Source organism: Cydia amplana, chromosome 15 (assembly GCF_948474715.1).
Source record: "Cydia amplana chromosome 15, ilCydAmpl1.1, whole genome shotgun sequence".
Classification (NCBI taxonomy): Eukaryota; Metazoa; Arthropoda; class Insecta; order Lepidoptera; family Tortricidae; genus Cydia; species Cydia amplana.
The window spans coordinates 14207263-14232077 of NC_086083.1; the positions used below are offsets into that span (position 1 = coordinate 14207263).

General features: G+C 35.7%; 1 protein-coding gene and 1 long non-coding RNA gene across 4 annotated transcripts in view; both read left to right on the forward strand.

Annotated features, from left to right (window-relative positions):
• LOC134654614 (uncharacterized) overlaps positions 1-24815 on the forward strand; it is a 158574-nt gene that overhangs the window by 125441 nt on the left and 8318 nt on the right. For all 3 annotated transcript variants that reach the window (XM_063510076.1, XM_063510077.1, XM_063510078.1), the window contains 3 exons: positions 6231-6481; positions 19290-19526; positions 20670-21053. In XM_063510076.1, the coding sequence (XP_063366146.1) occupies positions 6231-6481; positions 19290-19526; positions 20670-21053 (872 nt within the window). The remainder of the gene's footprint in view (positions 1-6230; positions 6482-19289; positions 19527-20669; positions 21054-24815) is intronic.
• Positions 7813-14582, forward strand: LOC134654635 (uncharacterized). The gene is made up of 2 exons (XR_010097352.1): positions 7813-8563; positions 13397-14582. It is a non-coding gene; the product is annotated as an uncharacterized LOC134654635 (long non-coding RNA).

The following is a 24815-nucleotide window of genomic DNA, read 5'->3' on the forward strand; positions in this document are numbered from 1 at the left end:
TCGTAACATAACGCTACTGTTACAACTTTTTATGGCCCACGCCTACCAAATTAAAGTATCAGGTTTGCTTCATTACTTACAGCTAGATAGTTTGGATATAATTATGATTTCGATTAAGATAACTTGTGAAATATTGTCTTAGTTACTACAGAAATTTAAAAAGGGTTGTATACTCGTAACTAACAATGGTGTGAAATAACTTTCAGTAGAACTAAATAATGAAAACGAACTTTAAATGAGAAACACGACGTTAAGTTTAATGTGGCTTCTATAAAAACATTTATTTAATCCAATTGACTTAAGTTTAACTGTGACCTAAAGTTTCAAGATTCAAATATGTTATTATTTGCTATAATCATAATTAAAGATATGTTGACTATGTAATATGCGTGACCCTATCTAATATTACTAATATGTATTACAAAACCGGGAGAAATCATATAAGTTAACTGACCGGATTTTAACAAGTTCAGTTGCCTATCACGTTAATAAATGAGTATCATAACTTTATCAGCTTACTTCGATATGTAAATCTAACCAGTTGCTCTCAGCGGGTATTTAAGATTAAATCCTCAGTTGATATAGGGACTATAAAAGATGACCTTAATACGTTGAAATAAAGATGTATTTTACTGCTCGCTCATCCCTCTGCTTATAAAGAAATTCTTTTAATTTATGAAGACACTAAATCAGTAATATTATACGCACGATAGTTTTTGATCGTGACTACAAAACATGCGTAAGATGAAGCAAAAAAATAATAATGAGAGAATAAGAAAACAATAGCCAATTATTTGCACATGGCCTAATATAAAATTTAACAAAAACAAAAACTAAGTGGGAAAACAAGTTACTTAGAAACAAGTAAGTTTGCCTAAATGATTGAGTGAGAATGTTAATTTACCTAAGAGCCATATATTTACAGCAAATCCAGTCAACAGACTTCCGATCAATCATATTTAATCATAAATGTAAATTATGAAATTTAAATGTAAGAGCGGCGAAGCTCATAAATCATTATTCCCACACAGACCTACTACATATAATCGGGAGATAACGAACTAGCAGAAACAGCGATATGTACCGATAACATGATTTTTTGCTGCATGCCTCATGAATCTCACGATAAACAAGCTGCTTATCATACGTAGTCCGTATTTGGCCTTTTATCGATAAAGTTACTCAGTTTAATCTTGTCCTTGTTCCTGCAGGGCAAACCCTTTGCATGAAGTTTTCTATATAGCAATTGAAGCATTTGACTAAAACCGGTTATGATATTGGTGGTCATAGTTTGAAATATAACAGTTTTGCATAAGTGAAATATTTGCATAAGTGTCCTGTAAGAAATACACGGCAGATATATGCATTTTGTGATTCACTTCAGGTATTATTAGATGGTGTGCCGCAAGGAACAACTATTGATAAACATGTTCCTCTGGTAGTTAGAATCTGATACTATGTTGAAATTAACCCAGGAAAGACATATCCGATGACACTTGTGTTAGAAAAGCTATTACCTTCCGTTCCCACATAAGGAGCCATTTGTTCCAATCACAACCAGACGGGAGGTTCAATAGCAATTGTCTTCATGAATAAATTGATACCGATTAGGAAAGAGGCGACGTCACTTTATCGTCGCCCGTTATCAATACTCTTGGCATGTTCGACAGTGCCTTGCAGGCCGTCTGCATGAAATGTATTGTTTGCGAGGTCATTACACGGCTGTATTTACTTTAATAATGTCGAAAAAGTGAAGTGTACTAAAGCGGTGAATATTTTTAATAGAAATGACTGCGATATACGTGGGAACACTTGCCTGCACTGATGGGAAATTGTACGTAATTTGTTATGATTACAACTGTACTACTTATTTCTTGTTATTTAGGTGATGTTTTCTTACGTACGTTTAAATTGAATCATACATTTTTCAATCATGTATATGTCTTTTTCGTTTGATATTTAAATGGCTTTTTAAATTGGTCTACAAGAAAAACCATTTCCGAAACAAATCGATATCAAGGGTCATAATCATTTTCGAAATGCGTTTTTTACCTGACTCTAGTGTCGTGACTATTTCTCTCGTATTTCTCATTAAACCATTAAAGTACTCGTGTGTCCATAAAGTGCTCATTATAGGCCGTAAATGTTTCAACAGACACTGTTTAGCTTTTTACTGGTGTGGAGCAACTGGTGAGTTTTTGCTCGGTTTCTTGGCTATGTTTTTCCACTGTACTACTTATTGTGAAATGTGTGCGGAAAACCTTCGCTAATACAACGTATAAGATGTTCTTGCAAAGTAAGTAAAAAGACACGTTCTGAAAATCATATTTCATAAATTAGGATATTATTATCCGAAGTAGATTTGTTAGTTTGTGTTGGACATTGACAATAACGTCCATTTTGGACAACATATGAGATAACATGCGGTTTTATAGCTGAAGAGCTTTCTTTATTGAAAATCGAATGTCTTTTGTCACAGGATAGAAAAGGCATTCGTACCAATAATAAATACACTTCCAATTTGAAACTTTCATCCAAAACCTTCACTGAACGCGTACCTACAGCTAAATTTTTTTAAGATGTCCTAATTCATACTGCGGTATTCGGAAAACAAGATCCGTTCTAGAGAAGAGAACGATACGATATGTACTAGATACCTGGTAGTTTAGATTTTAACTAGATATCTTTTGCAGCTCAATTCGGGCAACCAATATCACTTTTACGTTAAATTATCGTATTAAGATCGTTTTGAGATCTAAAAATACATAACGAGACGTTTTAGACATTGTGAAAATCATTCAAGAGTTTCTCCAGAATCGCGGAAATGTCGAATTTGATAGGCTAGATCTTAAGCATATCGTTGTCGAATCTTGGTGATGTCTAATAGATATCTAACAGATATCTAGTTCAAAATCCGAATGGGGCCCATACTCTTTAGAAGCTCTTCCTACCATTAGGACTTCATAAAAAATTTAAATACTATGTACTCGGACTGTTTCTACCTTGATCCTCAATAATAGCCATCGCCATTTGCACTTAAGTGTATTTTGTTATCTTCAGTTTCACAATCCTTTTTCAAAACATAACGACCCGAGGAAAGTGCAGTGGTTATCGTAATTGCATCAACGGACGGCACACAATAGCCATTGTTCTTTGTTGTGTGCGTGTCTCATTATCGTGTGTGCGTCTATGTTTTAGCGGTAGCTTCCTCTGTTAATAACTACTGTGTAGCTGTTGGTGCAAAATATAGTAATTTCCACATAATAACGATTAGTCACTTCTAGACAACACTTTCCGGCTTCAGTAGGTAGATATTATAGGTATCTATCTATAGATCAAATAAACATAGTATCTTGCATACTGATCGTCAGCTGTTATCACAGAATTTGCCATTATTGATGACGCCAATATATATACCTACCTACATATTGTAGAGTGTGCGCGATTTGCAATTCTTTAAAAAACATCCAAGCATAATAGGAAAACGAGTACCTAAGTATAAGTAATCGGCATGCTCTGTGAGTAATGTAGAATCAATAATTCAATACAATGTGAAGAACAGATTTTAGAGATCAAATCTTCTCATTGCATCTGACATTCCGATTCATGTAAGTATTTTTTTTACATTTCGTTAGGCGTTTGCTAATACATAAATGTCATCTTGGCTAGGGCCCTTGCTGTTCTGATTATAGGTACTTAACCTATACTTCTAGCTAAGGGCTACATGTCTGTACATGTGCAATGTGCATGCTTCCGCTGCATACATCCAACAATTCAGGCCAATTACGGGCACAGACGCAAAATTACGCTCAGGTCATACTCAAAATTACTACTTATATACCACCACGTCATACTACTTTCAACTCTATCTCAAGAGTTCAAAGTTGATTTTTGAATTGAAGAGGCAAAATTGAGGCGCCATCCATTTTCTTCGCATTGTATTGTGTGATGAATAGGTTATGGTAATATTTTCGCATTTTGTGCGTTGGAAATGAATTTCAAATTTATGGTTCGCCCAAAAGCGTTTTTGTGTGGCATGATTTACATGTAAAATATGGAGTAAATTTTAGGTAATCTGTTGAAATTCTAATGAATATGATCTTAGTCATACTTTATGTTATATCTAGGTAACTAGCGACCCGCCCCGGCTTCGCACGGGTTAACAAATACATAAACCTTCCTCTTGAATCACTCTATCTATTAAAAAAAACCGCATCAAAATCCCTTGCGTAATAGAATTAAAGATCTAAGCATACATACAGACAGACAGAGAGCGGGAAGCGACTTTGTTTCATACTGTGTAGTGGTAAGCGGATATCGGTTAATGCTGGATTGTTATTTTTTAATTTGTTACAAACGAGTATGTACCTATGTATTATCTTATGCCGATTGTTTAGCTACGAAAGATAAAATGCATAGGATTAAAATCACGAGCCAAATATATAACATTTTTGCAGTCCACACGTCAAAGAATGTTTTATCAACATTTACATTGAAATGAATATGTTATCTGTTATGACCTCAAATTAGGACTCCTATACAATATTAAGATATCCTATTAGAATATTAAGATTTTGAGATATTGCTATTTGTTTGAAAGATGTTGTTTATTTGACTTTAATTTACAATTACTTTATCGAGTAGGCACCACAATTTAATTAATACCGCTACAATAATAAACTACCATCAAATTGTACTAGATTTTTTTTTTTTCATATTTTAAATGAACACTTGACAAAGCTCACCATAATAAGATTAGTAGTTAATAGAAAGATAGTATAGTAAAAAAATAGCCACAACATATATTTCCTTCCTACAAAAAACACAACATATAAACAGAAAACATTGCACGCTAAAATAGGATCACCACCCAGTATAATGTCGCGGCCATCCGTGCTGGGGCCCATTTCTCGAACGGTATTAGACTAATATTATTAGTCCACGAACTGTCAAATCCTATGGGTTACCATGGCAACACACTATTTTTTTATTTTTATTTAATAATTTTATCCATGACACAACAGATTAAATTACAATCTAAAATGAAAACATACCAACACACTAATAATATTAGACTAATACCGTTCGAGAAATGGGCCCCTGGTTTTAGTGGGGACCGGACTTAAAACAGGAGCTAGAAAATAAAGATATAAGAAATAAGGTAAATGGCCATAATGATGCCACTAGGATTATTTACCATAGTCACAAACTTTGGAATATTTTAGAAGAAAAGAAAAGTGAAAACGTACCGCGAACGGTGCCAAGGCTCGTTGTATCAAAGTAACCGGTTGACAAGGCCGGAGGGCCAACCAACCGTGTCGCTGATTAGATACCAGTTGAAAACCCTTTAACGTCGGCGACACCTTGTCTTGTCGCACCAAGGTTCGTGGTATCAGTAGGCAAGGCCGGAGTTACTATGACAATTTAACCATTTGGTGGATGACAAATGACAACTATAGTCATCGTGCCAAGGCTGGAGGTTACAAACTACTTGATCGGTATCTGGAGGACCAACCAACCGAATCCCTGGTTAGATATTAGGAGTTACTGTGAACCCTTCAAACGTCGAAGACACCTATAGTTGTCATACCAAGTTTCGTGATATCGGTAGACAAGGTCTTGATGATGATGATAATGGTATCCTGTTATCCCTCATCAGGGACATAGGACTCTCAGAAGGGAACCTTTTTTTCGCGGTCCAGCGCGGCCTCCTCCAGTTTCGCCCTGGGGGCCGATTTTTGAATTTCGATCGCTCGATTTCGTCACTCGAAAATCGGTGGAAAACGGCGAAATGCTGATTTTTGAAATACGAGCGATATAAATTGGAAATCTAGTGCCATTGACCACTCGTTTTCAATTCTATTAGTAGAATTTACATGCCTACTATTGGAGATATTACTGAACGAAATACACGAAATCGAACAGTCGAAATTCAAAAGTCGGCCCCCTGGCCTTAGAGCCTCACAAAAGTGTAACTCCAACCCTTTAAATGTCGATAAAGTCTTTAATCCTCATTAAAGGGAGACTCTGGTGTCTGGATTTCTGAATTCTCTTTGCAACCTCCGCCACTATGAATGCTCTTTACAGTTTCTACCCCTAAGTATAATTTAAGTATCTTTTGACAACTGGAGATACCTACCCAAAAAGCACTTGTTTAGTTTCTTATTTATTAGTTTCTTTTTTAACTGTCATCCTGAATGGGGCTAACAATATATATCTCTTGTCCACAGGCCTCTTCAAAGGCTCCACGACCACTCTCGACGGCATAGGGCTCCGGCCGATGCCGGCCGAGCGGCCTAAGACCCTCCGCAAGCTCAAGTCGGTCTACGACGCCTCCCCCACAGACCCCCCGGCGGTGACCCTGGGCAATGGAAGCAGTGTCAATGGCTGTGAGGATGAGGTCCGGAGACGGAGTAACACGACCAGCTCGACGCATAGTGGGGATAAGTCGCTGTCGATACTTAGCCCGTTTGATGAACAGGTATGTTTTAAGAACGATTTGGCATTAGTATCTTAGATCTCGCTTTAGCAGTATACGGGACGTACCTAGGCCTTTAAATGGTGCCACAAAGCTTTACATCCGATTCCTGCCGTGTAATGAAGTCAATCAATCAACCAATCAATTTACTTTTTTTTTCAAATGTTTTTTGCAAACGAGTGCCTAAAGTTTGCGTTACTACATACTTATAATAAGAATAATAACGATATATCGGGGTTTTCGGTGCGGGAATGTTTTACACTAGCCAAATAACAGGTAAACACTGTAAAAAACGATAGTAATTTAACATTTCTAAGCACATTTGGACCTTACTACCTACGTTTAATTCATCGTTTGGTAATTATTTTACAATAAACAAAGTTATAAATACACGAAATCATTCCCGCACCGAAAACCCCGATGTATGATAGTAACAATTGCCAGCCAGCTGACGGAGAGTGGCGTATGTCTCTCGATTAATTAGGGTCAATTTGCATAGAGACTGTCTAGTTCAGAGGCGGCTGGTAGCTATGTATTATGGGTGTTCACTCACAATAAAAATACATAACTAAACCTACACATTCAATTAACCGTCGCAAAGTACCTAGATGTCGGTTTCCGTCCACCCGGTCATTGAACTCTCTCATAGATTTTCGGTATTACGAATATCTTGACGACCGATAGACGCCAACTGCAGTTCATTTTACAAATGGATATAATGTTTTTAATTAAATTTTATGGAAAGATGTGCTAAATTGTTAACACACCTGTTTCGGTCCAAACAAACTCACCGCACAGCCGTCGCCCGCGCCCGCGCCAAACACTAAACATAATATACCTAGGTAACACGAAAAACAAAATAAGCTAGTTACTTTTATCACATTCACACAACACAACCACGGTGTTTTTGGTTATGGATCTGATTTAAAAAATATATGTTTTTGTTTTTGAGTAAGGTAAAGGCACCTATTACCGTGGTAGTTAAGGAACTTTTCAAAAGAGATCCAAAAATTAAGGGTATCAATGCTGTCTAACAGCCAGGTATATTTTTTTTTCATCAGGGCATTTAATGAACTTTCTGTTTCACACGTTTTTGGATTCATTTTGGGTTATTATATGTATTAAAATATTTTTTGAAGCCAAAATGACCAAATCTTCTATTACCGTGGCAAGGGACAGGCTGTGATTCTATTATCGCGAATTGAGCTTTCATTACCGAGGGTACAATTGCCATGATTTTTCTGCACTCGTTAATAGATTCTATTATCGTGAATTGAGGTTTCATTACCGAGGGTACAATTGGCATGATTTTTCTGCACTCGTTAATAGATTCTATTATCGCGAATTGAGCTTTCATTACCGAGGGTACAATTGACATGATTTTTCTGCACTCGTTAATAGAAACCAAACTCAAAATTTGAAACCTAATACCGAGGGTTAAAACAATAATAACGACGTGGGTTCTGTATATTATTTTTGTGTCATTAAGTTTAATAATGACACAAAAATAAAAAATAAAACTATAGGAATAAAAATAAGAGATATATTCGAAGAGATTATAATTACACTTTGGCACAATCAAATACTATTAAATAGTTAACTTACCAAGTACCCACGAGTACCTGTATAACAAGTTATAAGTTGAATGTTTTACATGTAAAACAACAAGAATTATTCATACCTAGTAAAGTTTCACTAAGGACGTATATGACAAATAGGCCTGCCTGTTATTAAATAAAGTAATTTTTAAATGCTATAAAGATTGATAAGAATTTGTCTTACTGACATAATTAGCTGCACAAAAAAAACAAGTAAGTAACATTTTCTCATAAGGCACAGCGTAAATTATAGTCGAAATTTTATAAGCTGGACGTTTACCACCTGAGTGAAAGTTTACCACAGTGAAATGGTAAACGTCCACCTTATAAAATTTCGACTATAAGTATATAAAAACATGACATTTTTTAATTCTAATATTTTTGATAAGGTCATTAAGTTAAATAAAGTCTCTCACATATTATGCGTTATAATTTACCCGTTTATAATTAACAAATCACAGTACTTTTCTTATTGCTGATTCTTATAGTATTTAACGAATAGTAAAGGAACTTTCAGGATCTTGCATAATAACTATACCTAATCTCTATCTGAATCTCTAATAAAGATTAATAAAAACTTGTCTTAACCTACTGACATGATTAGCTTCACAAACCAAAAAATTCTTCAAAAAACTTCACAAAATAAAATAATATCTTATTATAAATCACAGTGTGAATTACACATTCACATAATGAGTCTCTCAAATATTACGCGTTATAATTACACAACAATTATCCTCTCTCATCCTGTCAGATAATTTTTATACATTTGATTTTCTACCTTACAACCTTACAATGATCATAAAGTCAGTATGTAAAACACGCTATTACACAATTTTACCAAGGTAGAAAAAGTAGGAAACCAATCGTATAAAAGTCATCTGCCAGAGTCAAAGTTCACATAATATAATTGTAATAGGTATTATCTGGATTAAAAATCACTAGCACGAACTTTTGTTATACAACTTATCGGAAGTCGTTAATTTATTTTTCTACTATCATTGGTAACCATATTTTTTTTAATCAAACGTTGTTGTTTGTACTTATAAAGTTAATATTTAATATAACTCCGAGAGATACTTAAGTACCTATTTTTAAAGTATTTGTGTATTCACGTTACGAAAACGATATTTTTTTTATTTTAAGATAATCAACACAACATTCTAAGACGATTATTCAAACTTAGACTTAAGTACCAATTATTCAAAGACCTTACAGCAAAAAATCACAGTTATTTTAATTGCACATTTTCTGAAATGTTATTTGAGATCACGATAAGATCAACTTTGGCTTAAATATTAAATAAAACTTTTAGGAATATAGTTCGTGAACCTTAATATTACAGAATTATTTGTCATTACGTATCGGAATCCGAGTCAAATAGACTGCATCTAACTGGTCGACCCATTTTCGTTGGCAGAGAAAATATTTCTTGCTTGCCACTATCGGAATCTTCTTGTATTTCTATTCTACTTGTACTCGGCATACTAGTTTTAGTCGGCTTCATAGTTGTTTTCTTGACTACTTTAATATTAGGTTTTTTCAACTTTATGGTTTGCAAAGGTTTCTGCTTCTTGCATTCTTTTTCTTTTTGTTTTTCTATAGACTCTCGTTTTCTTTTTTGCTTGAGAATTTCTTTATCTTCTTTTTCTTTTTCTACTTTTTTCAAATGATTAATAAATTCTTCTGCAGTAGCTACTGTTGGCGTTACTTTGTTTATTTTTTTCTTGTTAGTAGGTTCAGTTTTTTTTGGAAAATATAAGGCTTTCTTGAATGGCGTATTGATACGTTTAAATGGTGTCGGGATAAGTTGAAGCGATGATGTACTATTAAAAGTACTAGCGATAGGTGCATGCTGCTCAGTATTTGAAGGTGTAGCCGCCTGTTTCAACGGTGTCTTAGTCCCACTTATAAAGGAACCAGCAACAGGTGACCAACGGTTTTTCTCATGAGTGGTTCTTTTTTGTTTCTCATACAGTTGTGTTATGTCATTGTTCTCATTGTATTCAATTTCGGACACCGAGCTGAGGGGACTACAACATTGAGCTGATTCCGGTGTTGAAGTTCGCATTACTTGAGTCATTAAAGAAGTTGTTGGTGTTTTCAAAGCTTTCTTACCAATGCCGGCATTAGGACATACATTGTCGATAATGGTGTTTTCAGACAAACCTATGTCAGTTGTATTCACAAGTGTGCTGGAGCTCTGTGCTGTAGGCGACAAGGACGAGGCAGCTTTCATGTCACGTGTTAATGTGCCATCATGCTCTACAACGAAGTTGAGTACCGGTTCTGTCATATTCTCAATATCGACATTATTAGTAAAGGTGGACTCCCCAAGCTCCAAGTCTGTTGTGTCTGAAGCTGGTACCCCTTTAAAACAGTGTTTTCTCCAAAAATCGTAAAGCTTTGTGTATGCAGGTTCACCTGTCCACTGGTCGCCTTCGTTATCTTTAAATGCCCATAATGTAACCGGGGATAACCTGTCCTCAAACTGCTGGGAAAACTGCCTATTATTAGTATCATTACTAGTTCTTTCTGAGGAGGAGGCGTCTTCCGTGCTGGTACCGTCTGCTGATTTCGGTTTAGTCGATAACAATTTGGTATAGTCAATGTTGTCAGGATTAAACGGGTATAAGCCACAGCAGCGAAATCCGTTCTTGATGCTTTCAACCTTTAAACTGACATTAAAACATTTTTCAACTTCTAAAGCGAAATCAGTGCGTTTTAATTTCGTGTAGTCGTTTAGAGCTCTAAAATCACGAACAATATTTCGCCAGGCTCCTTTTACTGAACGAAATACGGCTACATCGAGTGGCTGTAATATGTGAGTTGCATTCGGTAGGAGCGCAATCAAAACTATCCCCTTCTCTTTACAAAAGGTGGATAGAGGCAAAGATATGTGGGAAGTATGCCCATCAAGAAATAACGCGACTGGTAACGTGATTTTTTGCCGTAATACCCAAGGATAAAACACATTAGTGACATACTCGTAGAATGTTTCCATGTTCATCCATCCAGAATCGGAGTTTCCTAGGCCCCACCATAATGGCACTGTGAACTTTATATTAGGTGGCATCCTTTTGTAAGGATATAGTACCATTGGTGGAGCGATATCACCATTAGCTGAAACGTTGACCAAGACAGTAAGGCATTCTTTATCGTCATTGGCAACTCTTGTGTATACTCGTTTGCTACCTCGCTTCACTAAAACTTGAGATTCTTTGGGACTTAGAAAAAATGCAGTCTCGTCGCAATTAAAGACTCGCTTAGGATCTTCAAAAATATCCACCAAATCTTGATTTTGCAGGTACGCTGTAACGCGGTCAAACCATGCTCTTAATGCTTCTTCGGTGACTTGGTTCCTATTGGTAGGCAGATTTTGAGTCACTCTTTTAGCCACAGTCGGATGGCGTTTCATAAATTGTTGAAACCAGCCTTTGCCGGGCACTCCGTCTTTGAACGGATTCGGCCGATTTAAACTTTTTACAAGTTTAGAAACAACTTCTAACAACTGTTGCTTACTAACAGGAAAACCGATTCTTCCCAGATAATGTATCCAATCCACTATTTGTTTTTCTTCTTGTAATGTCAGAATTGGTTGAGTACCACATTTTGCATTCTTATATTTTTTATCCCTTTTGTCTCTGAGTGTACTCTCCGGTATGTTATAAGTTTTTGACGCTTGGTATATTGACATGCCTTTTGATATTTGATCCAGAGCTTCCGCTAGGTTTGAATCAGAGTAAAGTTTTCTTTTCTTTTTTTCATCCATGATTCCTAAAAATAAATACTTTGATTACATTACAAATCCTCAAAAAAGTAGGTGCATCTATTAGTGACCCTGTGTGCCAAACAAGCAGAAAAATCAACACTCGAAAAAAATGGTTGTCTGTAAAGTCGGTTTACGGACGATAACATTTTGCGTGATAACGTCATAAGAGAACCTTGAAGAAAATTTGCATGATGACATCTCAGTTACCATGGTAATCTATCCACAAAGTTTCGATGACGATCTGTACACGACGTGGCACTTTTTCAGGCATGTTACAGGCGTTTATCAATTTATAAGACGTTATATATCACGTCAAAAATAAGTTTACATTTATTATCATTGGTTCAGTCTAATCGTACCTTTACACTCGCTAAAATCGCAAGGCAAGGTGTCTGACAACATACTGTAAATAAATGTATGACTGACACATTTGTAATATGTTATCAGGACTACTGTCAGCAGTCTATGCACAACTTTGCGGCACGGCTTCGAAAGACTTATGCTAAGTTTGCTAACCTTGTGGCACTTAAAAAACTGCGTATGTATGATATTTTTCACTAAACATGCTTGAAAGTTATTAAAAGACAGCCTTGCAAAGAGTCGAATTTCCTAAGTAACGCTTTAAGAGGCAACAGGAGTGGTCATTTCTCCATACAAACGTACTCGACTGTTTCTTCCGTGGGTTTTGAAGCTAGAGCAATGATTTTTTCAACACAGATTAATATTGTCAATATCTGTGTCGGACCGTTTTGCTTTTTTTTATATTATTGTTTTTTAAGGCATTAGAGCCCTTCAAAAATGGCCAAAATGGCCTAATTAACTATGCCGCAATGAGAGGCGTGGTATTCAAAACTGATATCAATTACCAAAAAAAGCAAAACGGTTCGACACAGATAATTTCATAATCATTTAGATTTCCAAATTTAGTTACGATTGGTTAAGTTTTGGAGGAGGAAACTGTCGAGTACAAAACCTCGATTTTTTGAGATTTTGACGCAGGATTTTTCGCCTTGTCCTTATCGCACTAGTTTTAGGAGCCGCTTCCGTTAGCAAGACGGGTATATTTACCTAAAATATTTAAATCTCAGCTCCTGTTTCGTCTTAATTAATCGGCCGTTACAGTTAGTGAGCACTGAGCACTAGTTTTCTTTGTAAATACTTGGTATGGTAAGGATTATTTATACGTAGTATTTAAATCATAAATGTGACAATTTTGGACTACCATTTTAGAGTTATCATTTTAATGTTAAGTAATTTCTTCGGAATATATGATTTTAAGCTAACATGGTCATTTACATTATACTTAAATATTATTTGAAACGGGATATTTACCATGTATATTAACTTCAATGAGCTCCCTATATTTCGGCGCTGTTGCAAACGCCATCATCACTGGGTAACTGATGTGCTGCGAGTTTTTAGTTCTACCCAGTCTACCCACACACCGAGGCGATCTATCCTCTTTCGGATTCTCTTATAACAAGGTACGCAGTTATTCAAGTGTCACGCTGTTAGCACAATTTCTCCTAACAGATTGACTTTGGGCAGCTAAAAAAAATCATGTCTGAGATTTTGGACTACTGTATAAATAAAATTATATTTAAAAAAAATCTAATCGGAATTGTCCGGCAGTTGGGTACCCTTCCTTGTCAGAGTAATAACTGAATCAGAAAACAGAAGAATTTAAATCTGATAGTGATAAATTTTATCAACGAAATCTGTACTTGCGGTACCCTAAATGCGATATTTCAATACAATACCAAATAGTCACTCGATAATAGATAACTCTTTAAGAGCCTATTACCGACCCATTCGATATTTCTCTGGGTCGGTAATAGATTTCTATACATTCTATCACCGAGGGTAATCTGATCATACCATCGGTCATAGGCTTAATTTGGAGTTTGATTAAACCTAATTCCGACCCATAAAAAGAATAAAACACAGATGGTTTTTCAAATCAAATCAAACACGTATATTACAAGCTTCTTGTAAAGACAAAATCACATAACCGGCAAGTAAATTTTAGGTTTTATCTCAAAATAAAAAAAAGTTGACAGATTAAGGGTTCCCATAGAAACAAGGAAATCGGTGCTGAAGTTTTTGTTAAAAATTAAGGGTTAGTTGAATACTTTTCATACCACGGAAATAGCTCTTTAATAGCGTGAATAGATCAAGATTGGAATAAATAAAAGAAATTATAAAAGTGATAATTTGTACCAAAACTAAAGAGTAAATAACAAAACTACCACTTTTTCTATTACCGTGGCATACCACGGAATTACTTACCACAGAAGAAATTGGCGCCTATCACCGCTGTATTTTATTTTCCATTTTAAAGGTATTTCCCGGTCAAAAACTAAGTTAAAAGTAATTCAAAATCGTGTAGAAAACAATACACAACCTCTTAAAAGGCATTGCACTAGTTTATTTGCCATAACTATTACGTAAAACACTAAGTAAGATTGGAGTGCACTTACCTGTGGCGTCACGCGTCTGTATGGAACAACCGGTTCTTGCGCCGCCGTCGCACAAACTGACGAATCGCGAGTTTTTTGTTACACTCACACAAATGCACACTAATGGGCACGATAGACCAATGAATGAGCTTGTTTTGTGTATGCTTTATTTCTTAGGGAATAGATCTGTTTGCTTGCAAAATGCGTATTTGTAAACACCGCGGTGTTAGACGTCGATTTTGATACCCGCGTTAATAGCCGCCGTTACCTTAACATTGCTACGAAAGTTCAAGGTCGTCCATAATTTAACTCGAGTCGATTTTGTAAACTTTTTCACATTCTCACGTTAAATTCATTCATTTTTAAACACCTTACAACAAACAAATTTATGTGCTTTAACTGTTTAAACTCTTGTTTCATTATTTAGAATGAAAAAAAAAGCCAAAATTGCATTCCCGCACATACTTTAAAATTGACTAAGGTCTGTTTAGAAACAAGTGACAACAATATCAACATGGCGCGCGCCGCGCGCGGGATGCGCGCGCAGATCAACCGACTCGGAGCGCCGCACCGATTTTGCCTCTTCCCTCATAGAAAATATTTTGTTTCACGCGCGGAGCTCTGGTGAGACTTCTCTTTCGCTCTTATTGAATTTCCTATTGATCGAATGTACTAAATCTTTTTCCATAGGAGCGCAATCCAAAGCGCTCCGCTTCGCGCGTTACCTTTGATTTCTATGAAATTATAGGAATACGCCGTGTAGGTAGACTAGGTAGTGGTGACTTGGTGAGCTGTCTATAAACTTATAATGAATAAAGGTTATTATTTAATTGGTATTGAGTTTTTTACGATCGATCTTAAGTAGTAATATATTAAATAGGTACCATAATTTCATTTTGATTATATATGGGAGTGCACCGCACAAGCGCTCCTTACGGTGGGCCGCGCCTGGTCTAGTTAATTTAGAAAAATAAGAAACATCTTGTCAAGCTTTACTGCGGATTCGTTATATAATGGCTCCTCTACACGATGGGCCATCATATTGGCCCACTAACATGGGCCAGCGTGTAGAGTGGGTAATAGTGGTGTCGGATGGCTTATGGCGCGGCGGGATGACGATGGGATGGCCATCACGGTGTCGGTTTTTCGTCCGAATATCAAAGGTGGTGGGTCAGCTTAAGCAATGGTGCGTACGCATCTACACGTGGCCCATTCCATAGTGCGTGCTCCCAACCATAGCATGGCCATCTCGCTGGTCCAGCGCTGGGACAGCGTGTAGAGGAGCCATAAAATTTTGTACCTACTCTAATTAGGCATCATGATACACGGTTACAGTATTATTCGATCCCACGGTGTATTATAGCAAGATTCTACTTTCAGATAACAAACCAGATGCAATGATAACATGTTATTAACTCGGTCCATGTATTACACAACTAGTACTGTCGAGTTCACAAACATCTTTACAAGCCAAAGGTTCCAAAAATATAACACGGCCTTATTGACTAGTGTTTTAGAATCGTACTCAAACGTAACGGAAGATATTTTTGACGCGTAGTCTGATCCGTTACTTTTGATGGTGACTGTATCATTCTAACAATGACAACAAACTAGAATCTGTTCAGAAAGAGAAGAGTCGTGGAAAGTATTGGGCCCCATACATTCCACGACTCTTCTCTCTCCGCACAGACTCTACGGCCTTTGTGTGCCGCTCTCCGGCGTATTAATTGCTACAATCGTTATGTCATATGGTAGCTAAATGGTCTTTATTGATGGTAGATGTAAACGGTCGCCGCTGGCATAATAGTACTTTCAAACGTCAGTTTGTTATGTGGAAATTTAGCGAAAATGTTTAGATTTTGCCTCAAAGGTATAATAGTTATAAAGTATGCTTACGTTAATTATATATGTAGTAAACTTTCAAGAAAATATTGTTGGCTTTATACTAAACACTTCAGTGCATTAGGAAACTCTCAAATTTGCACAAGCACAAGCAAACTAAAGCTCCTAGATATCAAGTAAGCAAAACTTGGACGCAGGAGTTATGCGATTCTCATTTTGTAGTGCCAGTTTGAATTTAATGATTTTTTTTCAAAATAGTTCGATTTTAGTCGGGCTAAGTTTTTTAAAAACTCTTCATACCCACACCCGGAACCCGATTCGATCTTATTTTGATACGACCTTGAAAATCGTTCACGCTGTTTGGTGCATGCGAAACAAAATGAAAGTCGTGCGTGAGATGCGCGCCAAGACTCTTCAAGATAGTATCGATACCATAACAAATTCATAAATTAGAATCGACCTCACGTTCTTACTTGGCCGTATAAAGAGAGAAAAATAACATTGCAAGTGTGTTTACAAACCTTCGCTTCAATAGTTCATTTTAATCAGTAAATAGAAGGGCTTTAGCAATTCCCGGTACCACTTGACCTTATCGATCACGATTCGCGAGGTGTATAGATAAACAAGAAAGTTGGTAAACAGTTTCTATGAGTATTTAACAACTAGAATACTTCACTTGGATTGAGTGGTTATTTGAGTCACGCAAATATTTTGACCCAAGTAAATCACTAGGTTTTCGGTGAAGAAAAACATCGCGAGGAAACCTGCATACATCTGCGAAGAAATTCAAAGGTGTATTTGAAGTCCCCAATCCGCATTGGGCTAGCGTAGGGACTATAGCCCAAGCCCTCTCGCGCATGTGAGGAGGCCTGTGCCCAGCAGTGGGACGTATATAGGCTCAAATTATTATTATTATTTTTATTTTAAAATGCTGGAAAGACTATTTGTTTCGTAAACACCCCGTTCTGGAAATCTTTTCAAATGTGTGCCTTTGTCAACTGGGCCAAATTCAATGGGCTATCTCACAAACATCGATAATCGAAAGGTCTTTATTTGTCTCACTATGATTATAGAAGAGCGATAGAGAGACAGCTAACGATGTTTTTTTTTTAACTTTTAGCCTTAGGTCAACTGTCAAAGTACCTACTACGAGTGTTAAGACTAAGACGTGAAACTTTAGAGCGTTGTTTAGAGTATTTCTCACATATTTTACACACGGTGATAGCTGTCATCTCCGTACATATAACATAACCTTAATACGCAAAAATGTATTGAGATGACAGCTTTTACCGTCCGTAGCCAAGCTTTGAAAAATACTATAGGTAATAATAATAAACTAATAGGTAAGGAATTATAAACCAAAGACCAATACCTAATTCTCTTCTAGTAAATAACAATTGTGTTACGTATTAACATAGGTAGTCGTCAATACATTGGATTAAATAACAATATTTAATTTCTCTTCTTATCTCGATTTATACTCGAACCGAGTTATACTTTCACTACCATTGTTGACGGCATTATCTTATTGAATCTAGGTTATTGTCAAATGGAAATATATCTACTTAAGCGAGTGTAAATTGACTTTTATATAAACCAGATACTATCAGTAAGAATAGCGCTACCTTTAAGACGTAGGTAACTATTGATAGTATAGTGTTTGAAATTGAATGAAATACCTATATACTTAATATAATAATAAGAATAAAGCAAATGTGTAGTATAATTTATCTCTATTTTCTGGGCCGTATTAAGATTTGAACATAATAAACGATGTGAAGACAATACGTAAATAAGGTAATAGGTACTTACAGCATTTTTTTTATTATGCAAAATATAATCTCGAGATCAAACTAATAACTATTAGATACCTACTTATGATTAACTACTCATGGCTAAAGAAGATAACAGAATTTATATATACTGTTGATATTAAGTAACTACAGTAACAATACATAAAGTAGGTAGGCATATATAGCCTGACCAGTAATATATGATAATTGTCAAGAGGGCGCTGTTATTCTCATGTATAGGGTGACAATTCAGTGTAGTATGAAAAAATTAGTTCCAGTGAAATTCCGCAACATGGCGCACCCTCAATAGATCCTGGTTCACCTATAATATAAAAGCTTGATCAAAAATTTAGTTTTCCGAAAACTTCATACTGACGAGTAATTTTGCACAAAAATAATAGCGTCAATATAGTGCGTTCTTTGTTCTTAAAACCTATAAATAAATATTATCTACCATCACCATATTCCTGTTTCAGTAAAAAATTGCCTTTATGCTTCATGCTTCGTAAACAATACCTAGCTGATATAAGATAATACGCCCGTATGCGTTATCTGATGATATGCAGTCATTATGTGCAAGCGCATGCAGGTATATTACACAAAAATGGTTAGCCTAAATTGAACTCTATGTCAATGGCACAAAGACATTGACAGTTCGTTTGTTTTTTGTCGTAATGCAGGTGGGTAGCAGCTTGTTGCGATCGGCAGATGTTTTAACACGCACGACAATTTTATCGCGGTTTTTAACTTGGCTGTGACAGCCTCTTAATTGTTATCATCAAGTGTCAGCTGTTTATTAGCGAATGTTTTAAGTTCTTATTATTTTTATCTTCGGTTTGATGTAGGTTCGGAGTGACGTTAAAATAGTTATTAACTATTAATTAGACATCATCAGCTGTTGTTTGGTTTATAAACGTACCTACATACTTATATATACGCATTATTTTTTATTTTATGCTATTTTCATTGACAATGAAATAACAGTTCATAAGAAATAATAATTTACGTTTTTATCATAAATTTAGCGTTTTCTTGAATGAAACAACTTCTCCGGATATTTTTTTTTGTATATTTCCCAAAACTAAGTAAAAATGCAAGATTTTCAAAAAGTACAAACAGTAATAAACACAGTAGGAGTAAAGGTGTTAAAATTATTATTATTACAGGCTATGAATTTGATCCGGATTTGTTATGGATATGATCTGTCAGTGTCAAAAATGACACTGACAGAAACTAGAAACGTCCTCTTTCGTTCTTTCCAGTTCTATTCACTCTCGCTTATACTTCTGATTATACCAGTCCGTATTTGTTTCTATATACATATTTATTTACTTATATTGTCCACAGGAGGAATGGGCGAAGATCTCCGAGATAATGGCCTCATTCGGCAGCAAGCTCGTCCGCGAGTCCGTGTTTGTCTCCGAACTCGAGCAAGAATTCACCTCCCGCCTCGGCCTGAGCTGCTCCGAGTCCAGCTTGAGTCCTTCTGTGGCCTCGAACTTGGGCCTCTGGCTTTCCGGCCTCGGGTTGCATGACTATGAACCGCTGTTCTTAGAAAGCGGCTTCGATGATGTGGATTTTGTGGTAAGTGTCTTTTAAAGCTTGTTTTTAGGTTAGTCTCAGCTGCTCCGAGTCCAGTTTGAGTCCTTCTGTGGCCCCGAATTTAGACCTGTGGCTATCAGACCTCAGGTTACACGATTTCAAACCGTTGTTTTTAATCTCTATTAAGTGAGTGGGTTCGTCAAAGTGGATTTTGTAGCGAGTGCTTTTTTAATCTTTTTCGATTATGATGACAGATTTAATATTTATAACTTAATTGAATGAAGAACCAATGACGTTTTATGGCTCGTACATAAGCGCACGCAACAAACGATAATACAATGCAAGACAATTAATGATACCTAACTAACCTACATTTTTTATTATCCATTAAGTTTGAATCATTAATTTTGCATTGAATGGTGACACAAATAAAACCAGTATGTTGTTTTGATAACAGAATGTTTAATCAAACAGGTGTCTTTTGTTACGTAAAAGTTTAGTCACATAAATTTGAATATTGTTTTAGTTAAAATTAGGGTTTAGTAAGATTCCAAGACTATGAACAATATATCATGTTTGGTAAAACAACAGCCATTAATAAAGTAATCCTAGCTATCAAGGCTTAGGAAAGGTTAGCCGGTTTCCACTTGCAGTTAACTAATGGATCTACAAAATTATATAGACAGTTATTAATGCCAGATAATAGGTATATAGAGAGTTAATAATAGAGTGCTAATGTCAAAGAAAATATGAGCTGTAAAAATAGCAGTTTTAATAAATGGGATTCTTACAATGTCCGCTACATATATAATATTTTGTATGGATTGGCCGGGCGCTGTATTATGCTATCTTTTGATAATTATGTATCTATTATGTTTATATAGCACGCTACATATTACATTTTTGAAGTACCTATGTAAAAAGTAAGTTTGAGAACTGCGTACTTTAAAACAACTTTTATGACTGTAAGTGCGGTCAGTCATGCCCAATTTTACGTTTTTTAATTAAACAAAAAACATTGAGGTGACAGTTTCATACGTAAAAAGCTAAAATGTAAAAATAATATTTAATGGCATGTAAAATTGACGATTCTCGCGACATTGTGTGGGTTTGTCAGTCTTCCTTATTTACTAGGTTTTGTGCACATTAACTTTACATATTACTAATTGAACTATTCTTTTCCAGAATGGCATCCTAGACGAGAACGACCTCCGAGAAATGGGAATAGAAGAGAGCGATAGACAAAGAATATTAGAGTCAGCGAAACAATTACCTCTTAAAATAACTGAAATAAGCAATAACTATAATAACAATAATATAAGTAAAAACCAAAACGAATCCGTAGAAGAATGGTTAAGGATTATAAATCTAGAGATATATAGTGATACGTTTAGGAAGCATTTGTATGTGGACATGGATCGGGTGAGGAGGATTTGGGAGGTGGAGCTGACGGCTGTGCTGGAGATACAGAAGGCGGGGCATCGGAAGAGGATCCTGGCTTCGGTGTCCGGTGAGCAGAATGGACCCGCGAATCATATGGAGGACATTAATGTTGATCTCAATTCGTTGGTGAGTTGTTTTGTTTATTATCATTTATATTTCATTTTTTTAGACAACATTATCCATAATTTGTTTATACTACTTATGTACGACTGTTATTAGTAGGTATATTACTACTTACTACTACGAGTAGCGACAGAGTATTTTTAGTTAAATGTATCATAATTGCGCACTCATGTCTTACAAACAATATATGTCTTATTTCTGATTTTGTTTTGCTGATGCGTTTTGATCTTCAGTATAGATGTTTCAAAGATTCAATCAACATAGTACCTAAGCACAAATAAGTCTAAATAAGTGCTTTTTTTATAATAATTTATTTTGATTAGGTACCCAATTTTCTATCTCACAATGTTTCCTATTTCAGTTGGTGGCTTCTTATTGCAAATGTTTTAAAATGACATTGAAGTAGTATTATCAGTAAGATCGTGAACCTTAGAAGGTTAATTAGTAATTTTGTTTGCAAGTTGTTGAGTTGGCTCTTCTATACTTACGAGTACATTATCGTGATATTATTTATCTTTTCTGTGACAATCCTCACTCTATAAATATGATCCAATTGGCAATTCCATTATCATTCCTTCCAACACCATCGTCATATCATTGCACTATATTTAATATAACCCCTTTAATGCCACCGTCACGTATTTCGATTAGGTATTTTGACTGGAAGCATTGTCTATGCGTTACGTATGCCGTCCACGCCACTGGACGGACGCACTCCGTACGAGTGTTATTGCATTTTAAGTTATGGTTTATGGTTTCCCATGGGTTTTCCTTATTTGATAGTCACACCAGGTTTATCGTGATTTTAATAACGATAGTGCTTTATTACTTTCTTGGTATATAAAGTATGGGAAAATAATATTGTATGACTTCAACGCATTTGTTTAGATATTTCGTAGATGTTTTAGTATCTGGGGGACGGCCGTTCCGACGAGACGAGAGAAAGGCCAAAAGGCAGTGCCTATCTTTTCTCGGCACGTTTCGTCATATTTTCGAACCCTCGTAGTATCGGTTTGAATAACGCTAAAGAGCTATAATTATTTCTTACGTAAGAAGGTTAGGTACCTTAGATAGAAGGAACCTAGTATCATTGAGTTTGCGTCTTCTCGTAACTTTTATACCGATTCTATATCTACCGATTTTCATCCATTTAGGAGACGATTAAATAATGTAATACTGATACAAAAGAGATAAAATACGTATACCTATATGTTGTCCGTATTAAAATACTTAAGAGACGAAAATATAACATGTATTTTATGTTGGTATATGGGTATCGCTGTTCATGTGTGTTCAAAAATCTTGAGACAAATTTGGTCCTGTCTGTGGCATTATATAGGTATTATTTCTTTATTCAAACTTTATTGCACACATTACAACAATATACGAATAGCATTATATCAAATGCCTAAAAAATACTTAGTTTATTGAAAGACAATTTTAGATTAATCAACAGGGCAATGTCCAATAAAATGGCACACCTAAAGTGGCCGGGTATCAACCGTTGAACTGCAAATGGCGGCCATTAAAGATGGCAGTCTGTTCAATCGTGGTAAAAAGGATATCCTTGATCGTTGAGGGAGTTGCTTAGATACAGCACAATGCAATCAACTGGTAACAGGCTGACGACAAGAGTTGATGACACTCGAACGAGGATTAGTTTGCATTTAGAGTTTTAGAGTCGGACTTAGCCAACTCTGCACGAACTTTGCGCGAGTGTGGAAAAATCATATGAACGTACAATTTCTATGAAAATATGTATGTAGGTTATGGCACGGGATAGGCAGTGAGCATACGAGGTTTATAATGACACTGCCACCCTTTATTCTGTCAGTGTATCTGCAGTGCTACGTTTAACGTAGTCTAACTTTTTAACTTCTGTATACTACTACTCGATATATGTGAGGGTATTTTGATTGCATTTTATTTTTTAAAGTATTAGTGAGACTAGTGAGCTGTTGGCGCCAAGAACGCTTATAAGCGTTGTGTTGTAAACGTAACCTAAACGTAGTTGTGTATATGCCGTTTGACGTTCATAAAATTAATTACCAAACTATGTATGCGTAGGATGTTAACGTAATTTTATAGGGAATACGCATTTAATTTATTAATGTAGTAATACTATTAATATGTAGGTACTGATAATCTAATTGTAAAATCTACTTTGTTGGTTCTTCTATAAGATTATAAAAACAAACATATCATACTACAAGTACTTCCTCATTATGGATGATAATAGTTCTAGGTACAGTAGAATCCGCTTATAATGACATCGAAGGGAAGTGACAAACACGTCATACTAAGCGGATGTCATATAAAGCATAGTGGATTAATTTATTGTTATTGTTAATTTTTCCGAATTAATCTCGAATTCCTTTGTAAGAAATGAGTTTTAATAACCTGGAACCAATTATCAACTTGTCACAGAGAGTCAAAACTAAAACAACTTGTGGGGACGGCCACGAAAACCAGCGAAGTGTCAGTATAACCGGACATAATTTCATGGAAATAGGATTTTTAGGTCATAGTAAGCGATTTGTCACTATAAGCGAAGTCATTTTATCTGATTGTGTCACTAAGATTTTTATATGAAAACCAAACTTCGCACAGTAATTACGTCATAGCACAGAATAAATAATAGTACTATGTACAGAAGACTCACACTCTAACAAAACGCGTCTGTTACGATCAGCACAGAATCACAGATATGGCCGCTAGGTGGCGACAGCGCCACGTGCGGCTTATGGCTTTCCTCAAAATTGGGGCCGAACTGATGTACTTTTAGCTACCTGTAGCAAAGCGACGAAATCGCGAAGTGAGACACGCCTGGTCATAGTAAGCGGTTGGTCAGTATAGGCGGAGTCATAATAAACGGATTCCACTGTAATTCCATTAATTCCTTTATGCTCGTAAATAATGAAATATGTAGTTGTTGTTACAATTGTTATTGTTACAATACTTAATAAACATGATTTAAGCAAATATATTAGAGACGACGGGTGACAGAGAGGTATGGAAGAGGAAGACATGCTGCGCCGACCCCAAGTAAATGGGACAAGGGCAAGAGAACGATGAGAATGATGATATTTTTAAAAAAGCAGGTAAAATAAATGTTTATTTTTAACTTGCATCAAAACGATATTGTTGTTTGACATAGTGACATATAAATGTTGTTTAATATAGTCAACACTGCAATAAAAGTATGCACAGAGGCTGTTTAAACAGTAAAAAAATGAAATTCCGTTTAATATTCTATTACAGTAAGATGTTACGTGTTTTTATTATGTTATAAAACGTAATTATGTCAGACATTTCATATGCAATAAGCGGAACTGGGTCGAATAAAATAAAAATACAGTATGCTTAGCACAGGAGCGAAACGACAGTATTTCGCCCGCGAGATTGACTAATGGCTACCAGTCTTTTTCTAAATACATAATTACATAAGTAATACATTAATTTGTTAGTTTTTAGTGCACACGTCCAATTGAATATTAATTCGCAGTCAATTTTTCATTGAATGCTAAAATTCGTATATTTATAAAGGACACAGAAATATGTTAAGACAGTTTTATCTATGTAGTAAATTACGAATGAGTATGACCTAGTAATAAATTGCTAGTACTGATACTAGTGATCTCACATGCGTCTATCTAGCTAGTAGGTACCTACATATATAACGGGCGACAATAATACAGTATCTAGGTTCGTACAATATTTATATATTTACCGCAAAATAAAATGTTTGTAAAAAATATTATTCGG